Source organism: Lepus europaeus, chromosome 17 (genome assembly GCF_033115175.1).
Source record: "Lepus europaeus isolate LE1 chromosome 17, mLepTim1.pri, whole genome shotgun sequence".
In the NCBI taxonomy this organism is placed as follows: Eukaryota; Metazoa; Chordata; class Mammalia; order Lagomorpha; family Leporidae; genus Lepus; species Lepus europaeus.
In genome coordinates this window covers 56,206,155-56,223,292 of record NC_084843.1, presented here as the reverse complement: position 1 = coordinate 56,223,292, position 17,138 = coordinate 56,206,155, and the positions used below count along the sequence as shown (strand labels likewise).

General features: G+C 35.6%; 1 protein-coding gene across 1 annotated transcript in view; it reads left to right on the top strand.

Moving 5' to 3' along the window:
• CTNNA3 (catenin alpha 3) overlaps positions 1–17,138 on the top strand; it is a 1,620,267-nt gene that overhangs the window by 1,186,993 nt on the left and 416,136 nt on the right. The window contains exon 11 of the mRNA XM_062214092.1: positions 5,735–5,935. Within this exon, the coding sequence (XP_062070076.1) occupies positions 5,735–5,935 (201 nt within the window). The remainder of the gene's footprint in view (positions 1–5,734; positions 5,936–17,138) is intronic.

Here is a 17,138-nt window from a genome sequence, read left to right as displayed (position 1 = left end):
TAACATTTGGGATTGCATCAAATTGAGAAGTTTCTGTACAGAAAAAGAAACAGTCAGGAAAGTGAAGGGGCAACCGACAGAATGGGAAAAATATTTGCAAATTTTTTTTTTCATTTTTAAAAATACACTATTTGAAAGGCAGCTACAGAGAGGAAGAGACAGAGGGAAAGAGCAGGGAGAAAGGGAGAAGGGGGGTGGGGAGGAGATCATGATCTTCTGGGTTACTCCCCAGGGGGCTGCAACACTCAAGTATGGAACAGGCAGAAGCCAGGAGCCAAGAACTCAACACTGGACTCTCCCATGAGTGGCAGGGGCCCACATACTTTGACCATCTTCACTAATTTCCTAGGTTTCTCAGCAGAGAGCTGGATAGGAAGCAATGAAGCTGGGATTCAGCTGGTACTTGATAAGAGACGTCAGTCACACAAGCACAGGGTAAAGGCAATGTGCCACAATGCCAGTACATGATATTTTTTTCTAAAGAAATTGAGTTACAATCCAAAGTAGGTTGGTATTCCTAAATTGGGAATATTAAAGGTAGCTACCCAAGATAACTGGGCTCAGAGAGTTAAGCTAAATTGTATTATAAGAAATAAAACTTGAAATATGTAGATTACAGCTACGTATTTCAAGTCCATTATATAGACAATTATACAAATGATTAACAAAAAGAAGAATGCAGTATATTTTTCTCTCCCTTTTTACCAAAACACACATGAAACTAAAAAGCAAACATAACATGCCACTATATAATTATTCATTTTTTATATATTTACTTAACAGTGGGCAAAATTTCTGTTTGGTAAGGCTCTGATCATGATGATTCATTTGCAATTTAATCAATATCCCACACAAAGGTTTAAAACAAGTACTTTGAGACTAAAAATTGTGTATAGCTCATTGTAAAACACTGTAAAACTTCTTACCCACTTTTCATATTCAACATTCTTTCCTGTCTGGTCTCTGTAATATCAGTTTTACTATGTGTTAGAAAATGTAGACATAAGACAAAGGTATCAGTTACCAGCTAGTGTCTAGCATCAAGGTGGATTCATTATTTTCAAAACTTGGAAGGACAATCTGAGACAGGCATCCACGAGGTTGGATAAAGAGAACAGTGTGCTCATACTTCAAATTCCTTCCGAAGTGAATTCTAGGAAATGACATCCAGATTCATCTTTGACTTGTACAAGTTAGATAGCTGAATAGGGGGAAAATGTGCTGGTATTGACCAGAGGAAGACAAGAGAAAAGAGTAGAGGACATGCATTTCCGGGAACAGTAGGCAGGAAGTTTGCAGTAGAAAATCTACCAAAAGAAGAGATGCCGTTGAGTGACAGGGAGAGTACAAGCACATAGCAGTGAGCTGGGACACCATGCCATGGAGACCCAGAGGAAGCTGGTGGGAGGGAAGTTATAGGGGGCAAAAAGCCATTGTAATCCATAAGCTGTACTTTGGAAATCTATATTTATTAAATAAGTTAAAAAAAGAAAAAAATCAATATCATTTTCTCTTTTTCCATTCTCTTCAGGCTCTTTATCTTATGTGTCCAAATATCAATAGAAAAAAATTTGTGGAGCATTATTCCCCATGTGATGGATTATAACATAAATTCTCTTCTTTTCAGTATTTTCCATTGATATATTCAATTAAATATATTCCATTGATATATTCAAACTTTAGGAATTAAAAGAAAAACTTTATTTCTCAACAAAGTCTGGATTTTGCAAATAAAATGTGCTGTACTTTCATTCCATTGTCTGGGTTATAGATCTACAAAATTCTACTTTGGAGGTCAGAGGCCATAAATCAACTTTTTTGTTCTCCTTGGATTTTGTCTGTTTGCTTCTCTCTCTGGGGCAATAGACTTGTCCTTCAAAATCTGGTTTTAGTTATGGAAAGCTGAAGAATTAATTAAAAAATTAATAGATTTTTAAAAAATGCATTTCAAACTCTTGTGCTATGCTTGCAGCCATTGAAGATGCAGAAGTTTGCAACAAGCGAAGTACCTTTCCAGTAGATCAATTCCTTTATTTCCCTACATATTTCCAGTATAATAGAAATCATCATTTGCATCTCAGTATGGCTTTGAAATGATTGATAGAAAATTCTAGTAATGCAGGATATCGCTGCTGTTAAAATAGTACATTTCAGCATTTGCACTAAGGCCAGGATGTTTTACCCCTCACGTCAAGTCACTAATTTAGCTGATACTCTGAAGCTATTGAATCAAATCTTCACTATATGTCAGTCCTTCAAAACATAGTATTCTAAATGTGCTTGTTCTATAATAACAAATTCTCTTTAAAATTCATTTTTAAATGATATAATTATTGAGGACAAGTACACCTTTAGAACAGAAAAAAATAGATGTAGGAATCCTATTGACTTTAACTGTGTGTAATGAGTAAGCCCATCCCATCATCAATTTTTTAAGAGAGACCAGTAGAAAATGTTATGAAAGGTGCTTGGTTTCCCACCTCCCCCCCCCAGGGATTTAAGGACTGTATAGCTAGGCATAAGAAGTGAGGCCGCTCGTGAAGTTCTCTTAACTACTTAATTTCAGCTGAAATATGAATAACAAAATTATTTTTAATAATTTAGTTTAATATTTCAGTATTGTGCATATGTGGGAGGCACCCAACATTTTGATTTTCTTTTTCTGGTACTCTATGTTTAGAACTTGATGCAAATAGATGTTACTGACATTCTGTGAAACCTTCAAGGTAATGAGAAAGTGTCATGATAATGGAAAATTTGTAAACCCTTATTGGTACTTTTGAGCTATATTTAATCTTAGTAATCCAAAGATCATTTAGTCATCATCCCCAACATTCTCATTTTAGTTACTGAAGATTAAATATGGTTATATTCTTCTTGCTACTTACTTATTTTGCTTATTGTTTTTTGAATTAAATATAATTCAAATAAGTTTTATTTCAGTATCTGATCTCACTCTCATAATTCTCCAATGTGTTTGACACCATGGTTTCTGACAGCATAATTTAGGTGCAGGGAATAACAACACAAACTTTTGTGAAGCCAATAAAAAAATTAGAAAAAATCCTTGCTGTTTTTATTTATTATCTGCATTAAATAATAACTTGGTGGATATAAATATCTGTGTTTTGTAAAAGAAGTGACTACTGAGTTTTGTTAGTGAATTTTCCTTCTCTTTTCTCTTGTACAAAATTCATTAGGAAAAAAATAGTTTATGGAAGCAAGGTTTCATCTTAAATTAAACAGACTTAACAGACCTTACTGGATGATTAATCTTCTAAGAAAGAATGTGTTTTTACCTATTTTTTCACTTTTATAAGACTGAACAAAAATATCTCTGTAATATAAAATTAAGCACCTTTAGTGAATGGATTAAACATTCCTTATATATACGCATTTCTCTTTGCTTCAAAATGAGAAGTTTCTACTGTACTTGGGAAATGATCACTTCTTAACATGTTGCCAGAGTGAATAATTGTTGATTTTTTAACTGATGACTTTATGCCTTATGCACTCAAACCTGTACTGCATTTCTAGGGAAACACGGTGATGCTACAATTGAGCTTTCTACTGAAATGAGACTGCCTGGGTTTATTATCAGTCCTAATGATAAACTCATGGCTGAGTGATAAAAGTTTGTTTAAACCGCTAGTGAATTTAAAATGAAGATTTTAGTACTTACCTTTTTAAAGTAAGTTTCATTGACATGGATTAAATTGACTAATTTTTTGGGCCACAGAAATGTGTGCGCCTGTGTTCATAATCTAGAATTTAGAATTTAGATGATGTAATTACTGTCACTGATGTGTTATATAAGAGAGGTTTGTTCAATCATTCAACATTCTTGTTAGGCAACAATTACCAAGTATTAAGACACATAATAGACGTAATACCTCAAAAAGTAGAATTTCTGCCCTTGGATATGTTTCAGTCTGTTAGATATTTTTATAAGTACATCATTAAAGCACGTGAAGAAACTCTAATAGGAGCCCATAAACCATTTTATGGGAATTCCAAATGATATTGAACCAAATGAGTCTGTTATAGGGAATGAGTTGGTCAGCATGGAATTCCTAAACCAGAAACACTGGACTTGCATCGTGAAATAATTCAAAGAGTAGAGCAAGCAGACAAAGGAGAAAGTTGATCTAGGTCAAGATTCTAATATGCCCATAGAACAGAGGCTTAGAAAAACGTAGAGGATTTTGGAAATCAAACTATGCATAAGGGAAGCATATGAAGCCTGCCGATAAATGATAGAAGTAAGATCTAAGATCACCAGGTACCATGTTCTATGGAAGTTTGATTTTATTATCTAGCAACAAGATAAAGATAGGAATCTTAAAGGAATTTCATTATTGATGATTGTCCTATGTAGTTTACTCACAGGTAGGCAGCACATACACAGGGAATTGAGAGAGGGAGAGAGAGAGAAACAGAGTTAATAAAGTGTTTTGGAGTTACTGAGATATTCTTGTAATTGTTATTTGTGTGTGCTTTCAGATAAGAATGGTTAAAGATGTAAAAGTTTTTTAAGGATTAATATGATAAAATCAAGCCAAAACACTGATTTTTACAATTTTATCAATCTTTTAGAAGTATTATTGCCATTATTGGTTGGTATTCTGCGTATTTACTCTTCTGTTAGTTTTATCTGGGAATATTAACAATTTATAGAGAAAGAAAGTATTGTACATGATAACTGCCTAGTGTCTCCATGCTTTAATCAGGCAAAGGGGGGAGAGGTGGAAAGCTAGAGAGACTATTCAGAGTGGATGACTTTCTGTGGGATTCATTTGTCTCAATTTTTAAAAACTTTGTGTTTATGTTCACAGACCTGTGAGTTTACTGCCCTACAACTTAAAATTAATTTTTTCACATTTTTCTATCACTTATTAGTTTACAAGTTTTATATAATTTTTAAACCCATAGCGAGTCAGTGAACATTGGTTAAATGAAACTGCATGGTTCTGTTTTTTCCTTCTGTGAGTATTTAACAAAAGTGATATTTTTGAAGAGTTACTAATCTGTATAATATTGTTTTTATCTGGAATTCAGCATTCCTGGGACAGGCATTTGGCACTGTGGTTAAGACGTTGCTTTCGATGCCCACATCCTATTTTGGAATTTAAGAGTTGAGTCTAGGTTGTACTCAAAATTACAATTTCCTGTTAACATGCACCTCAGAAGTAGCAAGCAATAATAGCTCAAGTAGTTGGATCCCTGCCACCTAGTTTTGAAACTTGGATTGAATTGTGGTCTATTGGTTTTGGCCTGGCCCAGCTCTTGGGTTTGTAGGCATTTTGGGAAAGAACCAGCTAATAGAAGATCTCTCTGTCTGTCTACCTTTATTCCTCTGAAAAAATAAAAATTTAAAAGAATTCAATATTCCATCATTATTCATTTTATTTTCATTTAAATCTCAAATCTGTCCTTAACTTCTACCTGTATGTCTCTCAAGTCTAAAATCTAATCGACTGCAATTAGAATCTAAAAAATACATAATTGATAAAAAATTCTCTCAAAATGTAAAATTTGTATGTCATGTATTTCCTTATGTAAAAGAGATTTAAGCAAAGTATATTACTAACTTTCCTTCATAAACTAATTCTCATATGTTCCGGACTATTTGCATCCTCTTTGAAGTCAGAATTAAACAATTATAACAGGCTAGATTTGTGTGGTTTAAAACAACACAAACACACGTTCTGACTCTTGATCTGTTTACTTACAGAAAGCCATATCCTGGAAGATGTCAACAAGTGTATCATCGCCTTGAGAGACCAGGATGCTGATAATTTAGACCGTGCTGCAGGTGCTATCAGAGGCCGGGCAGCAAGAGTTGCTCATATCGTCACAGGTGAAATGGACAGTTACGAACCAGGGGCTTACACTGAAGGTGTAATGAGAAATGTTAACTTCCTTACAAGTACTGGTAAGTCTCAGTCCCTGTAACAGTTGCATTGTTCCTGATATTGGAATGCACATGGCTGCCAAATATTCATATATATGGAAAAGAGGATCTCACACACTATATTGCTATGCTGTCTGATCAGTGCTTGCATCTTGTGCTTATATAATTTGAAATTTATCTCTGAGAAGTCAGACCTTAGCCACATATGGGTGTTTATTCATGTCAGCACTGTTCAGATATGTAATTATTCCAGTGTGATTGAAAGTGTTAATAGTCTCCAGACCCTCTTTTAGCTCTGTCATTGGTATCCCAGATTTTTGGTTTCTATTACTTAGAATAAAGTTGTTCTATGTTTCCAGAAAAATGCTTTCTACCTTCATCTGCAATCTGTTTGCAAAACAACATTTTGTTCTTGCACATAATCATCTTTGATTGCCTTAGAAATAGAACCCAGATTTGTTTTGGTTGTAGCACCCAAGTTTTATTTTCCTAAAATCAGCCAGTTAATGTTTAGTTTTTGAATGACTCAGTAAGATGACATTCCTATTTTTAATGCTATTGTTATTTCTCAAACATACAGAAGTGTCAGAATTTATATAGATTTACACACAAGAGAGCAATAAACTGTTTATATAAGTTGTGATGGCAGACTTCTTTTCTATGAAAACTCTGTGAATCTGTGAAATCCTCAGGTTAATTTTTTGATGTTGTGATGGTCCTTCTGTGATTCCTAACATATTTGAAGTTGTATGCTGAAATCATTGATGCTACGGCACCATTGCTGATGTTATGCATAAGGAGTATTAAATTTGGAAGAGATGTACATTGTTTAATCAAAGACTTGGAAGGAACAAAATTTTTTCAGTTGTTCCTTGAAGTGAATTAAGAGAAATATACCATCAGTTGAATAGCCTGCACTAGAGATTGCTTTTGAAAAGCTACACCACAAACTCACCAAGGTTTGCAGAGAACTTTGCTGATTTCCTGGCATGTTGATATAGAAAATCAGCGATGCCAGAGTGTTGTTTAGGACGCCTGCCATTCTATGAGTCTGCTGTGTATCCCATTTCCCATGTTGGATCTTTCTCTCCCTTTTTGATTCTATCAGTTAGTATTAGCAGACACTTGTCTTGTTTGTGTGATCCCTTTGATTCTTAGACCTATCAGAGCCTTCGAATGTGAACTGAAATTGATCACTTGGACTAGTGAGATGGCATTGATACATGCCACCTTGATGGGATTGTATTGGAATCCCCTGGTACATTTCTAACTCCATCATTTGCGGCAAGTCAGATTGTGCATGTCCCAAATTAAGGCATTCGGATCTGGCTCAAGAGCCCATGAGAGTATTGTAGGCATGGAAAGCCAAGACACCATGGAAAAGAAAAAAAAAAGAAGACCTAAATGAAAGATCTTGGTGAGTGAGATCCCAGTGGAAAGAACGGGGCCATCAAAGAAGGAAGTACCTTTCTCTGAAGGGAGGAGAGAACTTCCACTTTGACTATGACCCTATCGGAATAAGATCAAAGTCAGCGAACTCTAAAGGCTTCCATAGCCCTGGCAACTCATGACTAGAGCCTAGGGAGATTACTGACGCCATGAACAGGAGTGTCAAATTGTTAAGTCAGCAACAGGAGTCACTGTGTACTTACATCCCATGTGGGATCTGTCCTTAATGTATTATCTAATGTGCAGTGATGCTATAACTAGTACTGAAACAGTATTTTTACACTTTGTGTTTCTGCGTGGGTACAAACTGATGAGATCTTTACTAATTATATACTGAATCAATCTTCTGTATATAAAGATAATTGGAAATGAAAAAAAAAAAAACCCTGGTGTTAAATTGGAAATGGCATAGAAAATTAATTATTTTTTTAAAAAAAAATATTATGTAGGATCTCTGTCTTTAATGTGCTGTACACTCTTATTTAATGCTATAACTAGTACTCCAACAGCATTTTTTTTTCACTATGTGTTGCTATATGGGGGCAAACTGTTGAAATCGTTACCTAATATATACTAAACTGATCTTCTGTATATAAAGAGAATTGAAAATGAATCATGATGTGATTGGAAGGGGAGAGGGATCGGGAAAGGGGAGGGTTGCGGGTGGGAGGGAAGTTTTGGGAGGGGGAAGCCATTGTAACGCATAAACAGTACTTTGGAAATTTATATTCACTAAATAAAAGTTTAATTTAAAAAAAAAGGTATTAACTAAGATGAAAAAAAAAAGAAAATCAGCGATGAATCTTGACACATAGCTTTGTCATTATATTAGCAAAACAATAAAAATATGTTAAGGAAACACAAAGGAGATACTTTTGCAACTCTTGATACTGAACTTATATTCCTAAAACCACTCCTCAAAGTCATTGGTATCAGAAATAGAGCATATAACAGTTATATTTTCACTTTAAATAGCGACATATTTACTTGTTCAAGGGAATTATTTTGTAATTCATTATCTCTTCCATAAACTGGATTTAAATGATTTTTTAAATGGTCCTTTCTTGCTATAAATCAAAGTTAGAATTATTTGTGTTCCTGGTTTTCTTCTACCTTCTGTTAAATGAATTACATGTAAAAGGAGAATGTTATCAAGTGTTCTCTTTCAGTCAAATGAAAATTACTTGTAGAGAATTGAAGAGAGAAATTCTGCCAAGACCAGTATATATTACCCCTCCCTATCTCAAATTTTAAATCATTTTAGTAAACTTTTGTGAACATGCTCTTTATTATCATGATGTCTGCATGAGGTATCTCATTTATAGTTTTATCATCCACTGTATTATTGGAAGCTTGGTCCCTGTTTCCTGTGCCGTATCAAAATACTAAGGACATGGTTTCAGGGTAAAGAAAAGAGAAAGTTTAATCTGTCTACAGATGAGGGAATAGCAGATCTCTGATTCTCAAGGTCTATCATCCTATGAATGAGGTTGTTTGTGGGTTTTTAAGAGGTGACATTGAAAGGGAATGGTCTGGTGAAACTGCAAAGGAGTGCAAGTCTCTGAGGTGAGGTGCTGAGGCTTGTACATTCCTTCTCTGTCTTCTGCAGTCTACAAAAAAGTTGAGATAAGGAACAATGCAGTGTGACCTTTAGGAGATTGGGTAAATTGGAAGCCACTGTTGATCCCCAGAGAATCAACAAGATGCTCTGTGTTAGCTACCTGCACAGTGTTACCTGGTTGATATGGTGGTCACTTGGGCTTTAGTCAGCCTAGGGGCTACATGTAGTAGGTAGATACTTTCTGCTGTAGCCCTAGAATTCCCATTGCCCAGACCTGGAATTACCCTAAAGAAAATCCCTGGGGATAATATTGCCCTCCAAGATTTAATATAGTAGAAACAAATCACATCATTTGTCTGGGTTTAGAATTTTGTCAGGCTGCCCGTACTACTACATTGATTTAGTGAGTTAAGCTAAGAAGAGTGACTAGGAGACCAGGGCCTTCTGGACCTAGCATCTCCCTTAAAAGCACTGTTTAGGGGCTAGGTTTCAATAGGAATGAGGTTATGTCTAACATAGTCAAGGAAGTGGAAGTGAAGCTCTAAAGTGTTGAGAATATGGAGTGTGTTGTGGATATACTGTTCCTAAAAATAAACATGGAACAGGGTTATTTACACATTGATTACAAGCTTATTAAAACTTCTATGATTTATAATGATCTAACCAGATAACCACTCCACATTGCCAAAATCAGAAGAGAGGGACATCTTTTTGTCCTCTAGTTAATTGTGTGCCATTTTAATTAAAATTCTCCAGATAAATGATATCCTGTATATCAAATATAAAGATATTGAATAATCCTGGCTTATTCTGTACTAATAGCATCTTGTTAATAGAAAAGTGTAGTTTATGGCTTTCCACTTTGGTCATTTTAGTTTTTCAGCTCATTCTTTTCTTTGGAGAAAATATCTCATTTTGTTTTATTCTAGTTGCCTAATTTCAAACTTTTCTCTAAAAAGCTTTCCTTGAAATTTACCAGATATACACCTCACTAAAGGGAATTATGAACAATAAATTAGCTGAACAGTATAATTAGATCAATTTGATCTTAACCAATGCAGAAAAATGAGAGCATTTTCTCTCCCATAGAGATAATGTCTTTGAAAAATAATTTCAACTGTTCTCTCCTCCACAGTTAACTAATAGGAGACGTTCATATTTGTTCTTAGCTGCTTCCTATCTTGGACTTATTATTTATAAATAGTTATGAAATTAAATAATTGTAAATATCAAATTTTGTGTTTTGAAGATTCAATACTTCACATTTTAGCAAGTGAATGATTATATGCGCAGCTTATTTTTCCCTTTGTTTCATTTTGCTTTTCTTTTATACAATTCTCAGGTCTTAGCCCTGCTCCCTAAAAATAATGAGGAGCAATTGTGAATTGTTTTTATTACTGAGAGTTCCTAATATTTCCAAAATTTGTCTCAAAATATTGTCATCAATGGTGAAACCTAAGCCAAACTTACCTAAATCAGAGTTTTTTTTTTTTTTTTTTTTTTTTTAGAACATAACACCTATGATTTTAATCAGACTTTGTGGCTCATTAGCATGTTTTCAAGATTTGATTATCTTCTAAGTGTTTTCTCAGCATTAGGAAGCAAGGTTGCCCTGCTACATTTCGAGAATTTACATTGTTCACAAACTGGAACAGTAGGTTTTAAGTGAAAGGCAGTCAACATCTGGTATGCTGCATTTTATGCAAAGGTGTTATATTGTAATCTCTGTATGAAATTCTTTATTCTGCCTTATTCTTTCCTTTTTCTGAACTCCTCCACCTGACAAGAATTCCTGATAGGAAAGAGGTAATATATTGGCGTTTTTGTTAAATAAGCTTCCTTCTGGATTCCAATGTGAAGGCTTACAAGTTATACTATTAATATCAACTTCAGTTCTTTCATCCTAGGTTGGTGAAAAACCTAACCCATTAGTGGACTGACAGAGTATGTTTTTGTGTGATTTATGTACTCCATAAAATTCAGAAATTAGCAGACTCAAAAACATCTGTTGCAAACCTCCAAACCCCACATGTTTTTACTGTCAGTCAGGCTCATTGACCAAAACAAAAGAGGCACATAATTGAACCTGACCAAGACATCATGATGGCATCCACTATTGGCAATTGGTAGTGATGAGAAATAAAGCTTGATCCATCAGGTACATGATAAGGCCAAAACTAGAAAGTGTGCATCCAGAATTCACTGCTCTTTAAAATAGAAAAGGGGCATATAGTTTTATTTCTTGAAGGCAAATGGCACAGCTGAAAAGAATTTGGAACCAACAACTATTTCTGAAATTGTGCTGTAAGTACTTCTTCATATCAGTTAAAATAACTGACTTGATTAAATTAATAATTAAGTTGAAAGATTTTATTAAAATATTCTACTTTCCTTATGATGCATCTCTATTGTACAACCTTAGTTACATGATTAAAAAGCAAAGGATTTAGTTCTAGCAAACCTTGACTTTTATAATCCAACAGTGCTTGAAAATTAGTAGTCTACATACCAGATATTGTTACATGTTCAGCAGAGACATTGTTATTGACTTCTGCAATTTTCACTGTGGAATTGGCTGGAGCTTAGTGGTGATCCTCTCTTCTGTAGCACCTGGGCTACAGCCTCAACCATACTATAGTTTTTTTCACTCCTCATCATAAACTCAGTCTGTTTTCTTCACTTAATTTATCTTTCTTGACTTCAGAGGCATTTTAACTTATGTACAATTTTATTTCTAACAATCACATGAAGTTTCATTTCTAGAACATTCTTTCCTATTTTGGGCCAAGAGGTACTTTCTATTCAATCTAAGTCGACACTTCATAATTACATGACATGTCATGATCCTGACTGCCGTTAGGTTTTTTCATGCTGTCCCTCTCATTTTTAGTATCCCTTCCCCTTGTTTCTCAAATCAATTCTGCCCATCTGTCAAAAAATACCTTATATCTCTGTCTTCCAGGAACCTTCTTCACTTCCTCTGGCAATAGAGAATCATTTTGCTTTCATGTGCTATGTCTCTTAGGGGAAATGCCACTCAACTAACACCATTCCAAACTACTATGTACTATTGATGAACTCTTCAGATACACCTACATAGAAATGACTATTCATTCAAAATAGACTGTAAGATACAGGAGAACAATGCACTCATATAATTTCTTTTTGCATCTTTCCAAGAGTTTATCATTGTGTCTCGTAATGGATTTTTAAACATAAAAACAAAAACTAATGTTCTTGAAGCAAGCCTTTATCTTTTTGCTAATTCTAGCCCTGCCATTGAAATGACTTTTCTTTTCCACTGTCCTCTCAAAATTTAATCACTTTTCAACATCTTCTTAAATGCCACTGTCTTTGCAAAGGAGCTTGTGATTTCATTTTAGTTAGCATTGATTACTCCATTGTCTGTTACTGTGAATGAGCTTGAACTCTAGTTCATGTTTATTTCACTTTGCCTTTATCATAATCAAACATTTTACATACAAGTTTCTCACAATAGATTTTAACATACTTATAGATACTTATTTTACCCAGTAATATCTATCTACACATAGTAGATGTACCCAATGATCTTTGGTTCCTAAGTTCTTCCAACTGAAACATGAAATTCTACTACAAGATTATGCTGTTAATACTATCAAAAGTAAGATAGTTAAGCAAAACAACGAACTGGCTTCCCAATTCAAGAAAGGAAAAAGCCAATAATTCAAAAGCAGTGGATTATGCCAAAGGCTAGGGCAGAAAAACGATAAAGGGCACGATTCATTATTGTCCAGAGTTAGATGTTAGGAACTTCCGGAAAACTTGGGGTCAGATTTTTAAAAGGTCCTGCAGCAAGCTTTTGAACAAGAGATCATGGCTTTTGTGTATTCAATTACTTACAAGAACCATCACTGAACTACATCTGTTGAAAGATCCCACTGATCTAATTTCGCTAATGCTTCCAGCAAATCCCTGCAAGGGGTAGCAATCTTCTTTCAAATTCAGAAACCACTGTTGGCAAACTCCCCTGTCTCCCATCTTCCTAGCAGTCTGAGACAGGATTTCGAATTACATACACTCTTCTGTTTTACTTCTGTCTTAGACTGAAACTTTTTAACATGGTTCACCAGTGATCATTAGCAGAGATTTCTGCCCACAGATCACTTGGCTAGCTTGGATAATCAAAGTGTTCAAATTGATGATTCCAAAGACAAAGGATTTTTTTAAAATTAACTTTAAAGATATAAAAACTGTGCATATGTTGGGATGCTGTGTGTTGTTTATTTACATGTCTACATGATATAATGTCCTATCAGGGTAAACAGGTTTATCCTTTCAAGAACTTAACATATCTTTATAGTGAAAAATCCAAAGCTTTATCTTCTAGTTTTATATTATAGAGAAATATACAGTACTTTAGCATTATATGTAGTCATTGTATTGTGCAATAGAATACCAGAACTTCTTACTCCTGTCTAGCTGTAACCTTGAACTCATCAATCTGTCTTCTCCCAAATCTCTGTGCCCATTTCCCTTCCCACCCTTTGGTAACTACAGACATATTTTAACTTATTTTTTTTAAAATTTATTAACATAAATAGAATAGATTTCATGTATTTCATAGATACAATTTTTAAGAAGATAATCAGGTGTAGTGGGCTAAGCCTTTGCCTGAGGTGCCAAACTCCTGTATGGCACCAGTTCTCGTCCTGGCTGCTCCACTTTCCATCAGCTCTCTGCTATGGCTGGGGAAAGCAGTGAAAGATGGCTCAAGTGCCTGGGGTCCTGCATGCCCATGGGAGACCCAGAAGCTCTTGGCTTCAGTTTGGCCAAGCTTAGGCCATTTTAGCCATTTGGGGAGTGAACCAGCAGATGAAAGACCTTCGCTCTGTTTCTTCCTTTCTCTGTCTATAACTACCTAAAAAATCTCAAAATTTTAAAAAAATGATAAGATGGGCTGGCGCCGTGGCTCAATAGGCTAATCCTCCGCCTTGTGGCGCCGGCACACCGGGTTCTAGTCCCGGTCGGGGCACCGATCCTGTCCTGGTTGCCCCTCTTCCAGGCCAGCTCTCTGCTGTGGCCAGGGAGTGCAGTGGAGGATGGCCCAAGTGCTTGGGCCCTGCACCCCATGGGAGACCAGGATAAGCACCTGGCTCCTGCCATCGGAACAGCGTGGTGCGCAGGCCGCAGCGCGCCTACCGCGGCGGCCATTGGAAGGTGAACCAACGGCAAAGGAAGACCTTTCTCTCTGTCTCCCTCTACTGTCCACTCTGCCTGTCAAAAATTTAAAAAAAAAATGATAAGATAATCATTCTTCCTTCCTTCCCTTAACCACCCCTTTCTTTTTTTTCCTTTAGTTTTTAAAATAACATAATTCAATTTATTTTTTCAATCACAGGCTTAATGTACCACTAACAATAATGTTCAACAAGTAAAATGTAGAAAGACAAATATCCCATAGGAATATAGGCAAGCACCATAAATAATAATCAAATAATAAGGTATCAGTTTTCATTATTGTACATTGTTTTTTGTATTCTATATTAACTAATAGATATCAGAAAAAAACATGATATTGTCTTTTTGAGACTGATTTATTTCGGTAAGCATGATGGTCTCCAATTGAATCCATTTAATTACAAAAGACAGGATTCCATCTTTCTTGTGGCTGAGTAGTATTCCATTGTGTGTTTGAGTATGTGTATATTGCCTAGTTTTTAGACTTCACATGAGTGAGATCATGTGATATTTGTTGTTCTGTACTTGGCTTATTTCACTTAATACTATTACAAATGATAAGATTTCATCCTTTTATTGCTGAGTGACACTCTATTGTATATATGTACCACATTTTCTTTATCCATTTTTCAGTGGTTGGACACTTATGATGTTTCCTTTTCTGGGCTATTGTGAATAGTGCTGCAGAGTACCCATAAGTCTCCTACAGATGAATTTCTCTTTCCTTGGGTATATATACTAAGGAATGAGATTGTGTAATCATATGCTAGTTATATGTTTAGTTTTTTTTTTTTTTCAATCTTAGGTCCCTCTATGTTCGTTACAATAATTCGCATTCCCACAAATAGTGGGCAGAGGTTTGCTTTTCACCACGTCCTGGACAACACTTAGTGTCTTTTTTCGTTTTAGTAAGAGCTGATCTTACTGGAATGAGATATTATCTTGTTGTGGTCTTGATTTTTATTTCTCTGATGATTAGTGATGTTGAACATTTTCTTCATATACCTCTTATCCACTTTTATGCCCTCCTTTAAAAGTGTCCTTTTAGCTACACTCCCCATTTTTAAAATTGGGTTGTTTGGGTTTTGTTTTGGTTTGGTTTGGTTTTTGGTTGAGTTCTTTATGTAGTCCAGGTATTAATCACTTGTCAGACATATAACTTGAACATTTCTCCCATTCTGTAGATTGTGTCCGCACTCTGATGATTATTTCCTTTGCTATGCAAAAGCTCTTTAATTTGATGGGATCCATTTGTCTATTTTTGCTTTTATTTCCCATGTTTTTGGGGTCTGATCCAGAAAATCCTTACCCATTCCAATACCTGAAGTGATTTCTCTATGCTTTCTTCTAAGACTTTAAAAGTTTTGGGTCTGACATTTAAGGTAAATAATAACCCAGACTCTTCATGGCCTTGGGCTTTTGTTCTTGCAGAGTGTAGGACATAGGTTACACTGTGAGTTGAAGAAAGTATAGATACTCAAATTTGGACATACCAAAGCTGTTTTCTACTCAAGGAGGACTGTATTTTATAGGACCTAGATCCAGTTAGGGGACTGAGGATTCTTCTTATCTTCCCATTTTAAGAAAATAGAAATAAAAACTTAGAAAAAAGAAAGGGTCAGACCCAGTGCTGTAGCATAGCAGGTAAAGCCACCACCTGCAATGCTGGCATCCCATATGGATGCCAGTTCGAGTTCCGGCTGATTCACTTCTTATCCAGCTCTCTGCTGTGGCCTGGGGAAGCAGTAGAAGATGGCCCAACTCGTTGGGCCCCTGCACCCATGTGGCAGACCCAGAAGAAGCTCCTGGCTTTGGATCAGCTCATCTTTGACCTTTGCAGCCAATCTGGGAGTGAACTAGCTGATGGAAGACCTCTCTTTGTCACTGCCTCTCCTCCTCTCTGTGTAACTCTTTCAAATAAATAAGTTTTTTAAAAAAGAAAGGGCCATAAAAATGAAATCTCCTCCATGTGTTATATAATGCAAAAAATTTTTCATTTTTGATATAGTATGTCAAAATATCTAAAATACAAGCATTAATAATAGCACATACACGGAAGACATTCTGACACAATGGTAGAAATTTTATTGTCAGAAATGGAGGTAATATAAAGAAAGGGCTTCAGATTGAATTTTAAAGGATTGTGCAGAAACCCAGTAACATTGCCATATCTGAAAATGTAAACTATGTAACCTAGAGATTGATGTCAAAAGAAGTTAGACTATGAGTCAGGGAGATGAATTGGCATGAGCAAAAGGAGAATATTAAAAGAGGAATCAGAGGATGGAGACCCATTTACCAGTGAAAAGATGTCTGTCAGGTCTTGTGTCTACTGAAACCTGGACTTCTGTGACCAGCCTCACACACATTTCCTCCAGGCAGTCATAACATTGCATAGAAAGAGAAACAGACCACGTGCTTGGGACTGATTCTAATTTCACATTTTTCTGTAAAAGTAATGTGAAAATTCAGATTGATTCTATAAGGCTTTTTTTTTTTTTTTGTAAAGTTAAATAAATAACAATTTGTACTTAAAAGGCATGAGGTCCTCATTTTAGTTTTGGGTTGTAAGAAAAACTAACAGTAGTAAATTAAGCAGAAAAGCCAATACAGGATGGTTGGACTATAAGAGGAAAAAGACTGCAAGGAGCACTTCATAGAGGAGCCACAATTAAAGTCATCCCAGAGAACAGTTGTTGGAGGTGTCATTCCAGCCGCCTCTGAGAGTTTAATACCACTGACCCCAGGGATGGTCCATTCATTTGCATATTTGTTACTTTTACCAATGAAGTAAATGCTAAAAATCTGTGCTTTTGGGTCACTTGTTTTGAATTCAGCTTCATAGATAGAAGCATCACATTAGCAGAGTTTAAATCAGGTGTCAACCTCTTGGCTGTCAGCATACAGAGAGGGAAGTGCCTGGACTTTGAGTGCCTGCAGAGATGGGGCAGTGCCTGACAGAAGACTCGGATTGGCAGATTGCCCAGAGGGTAG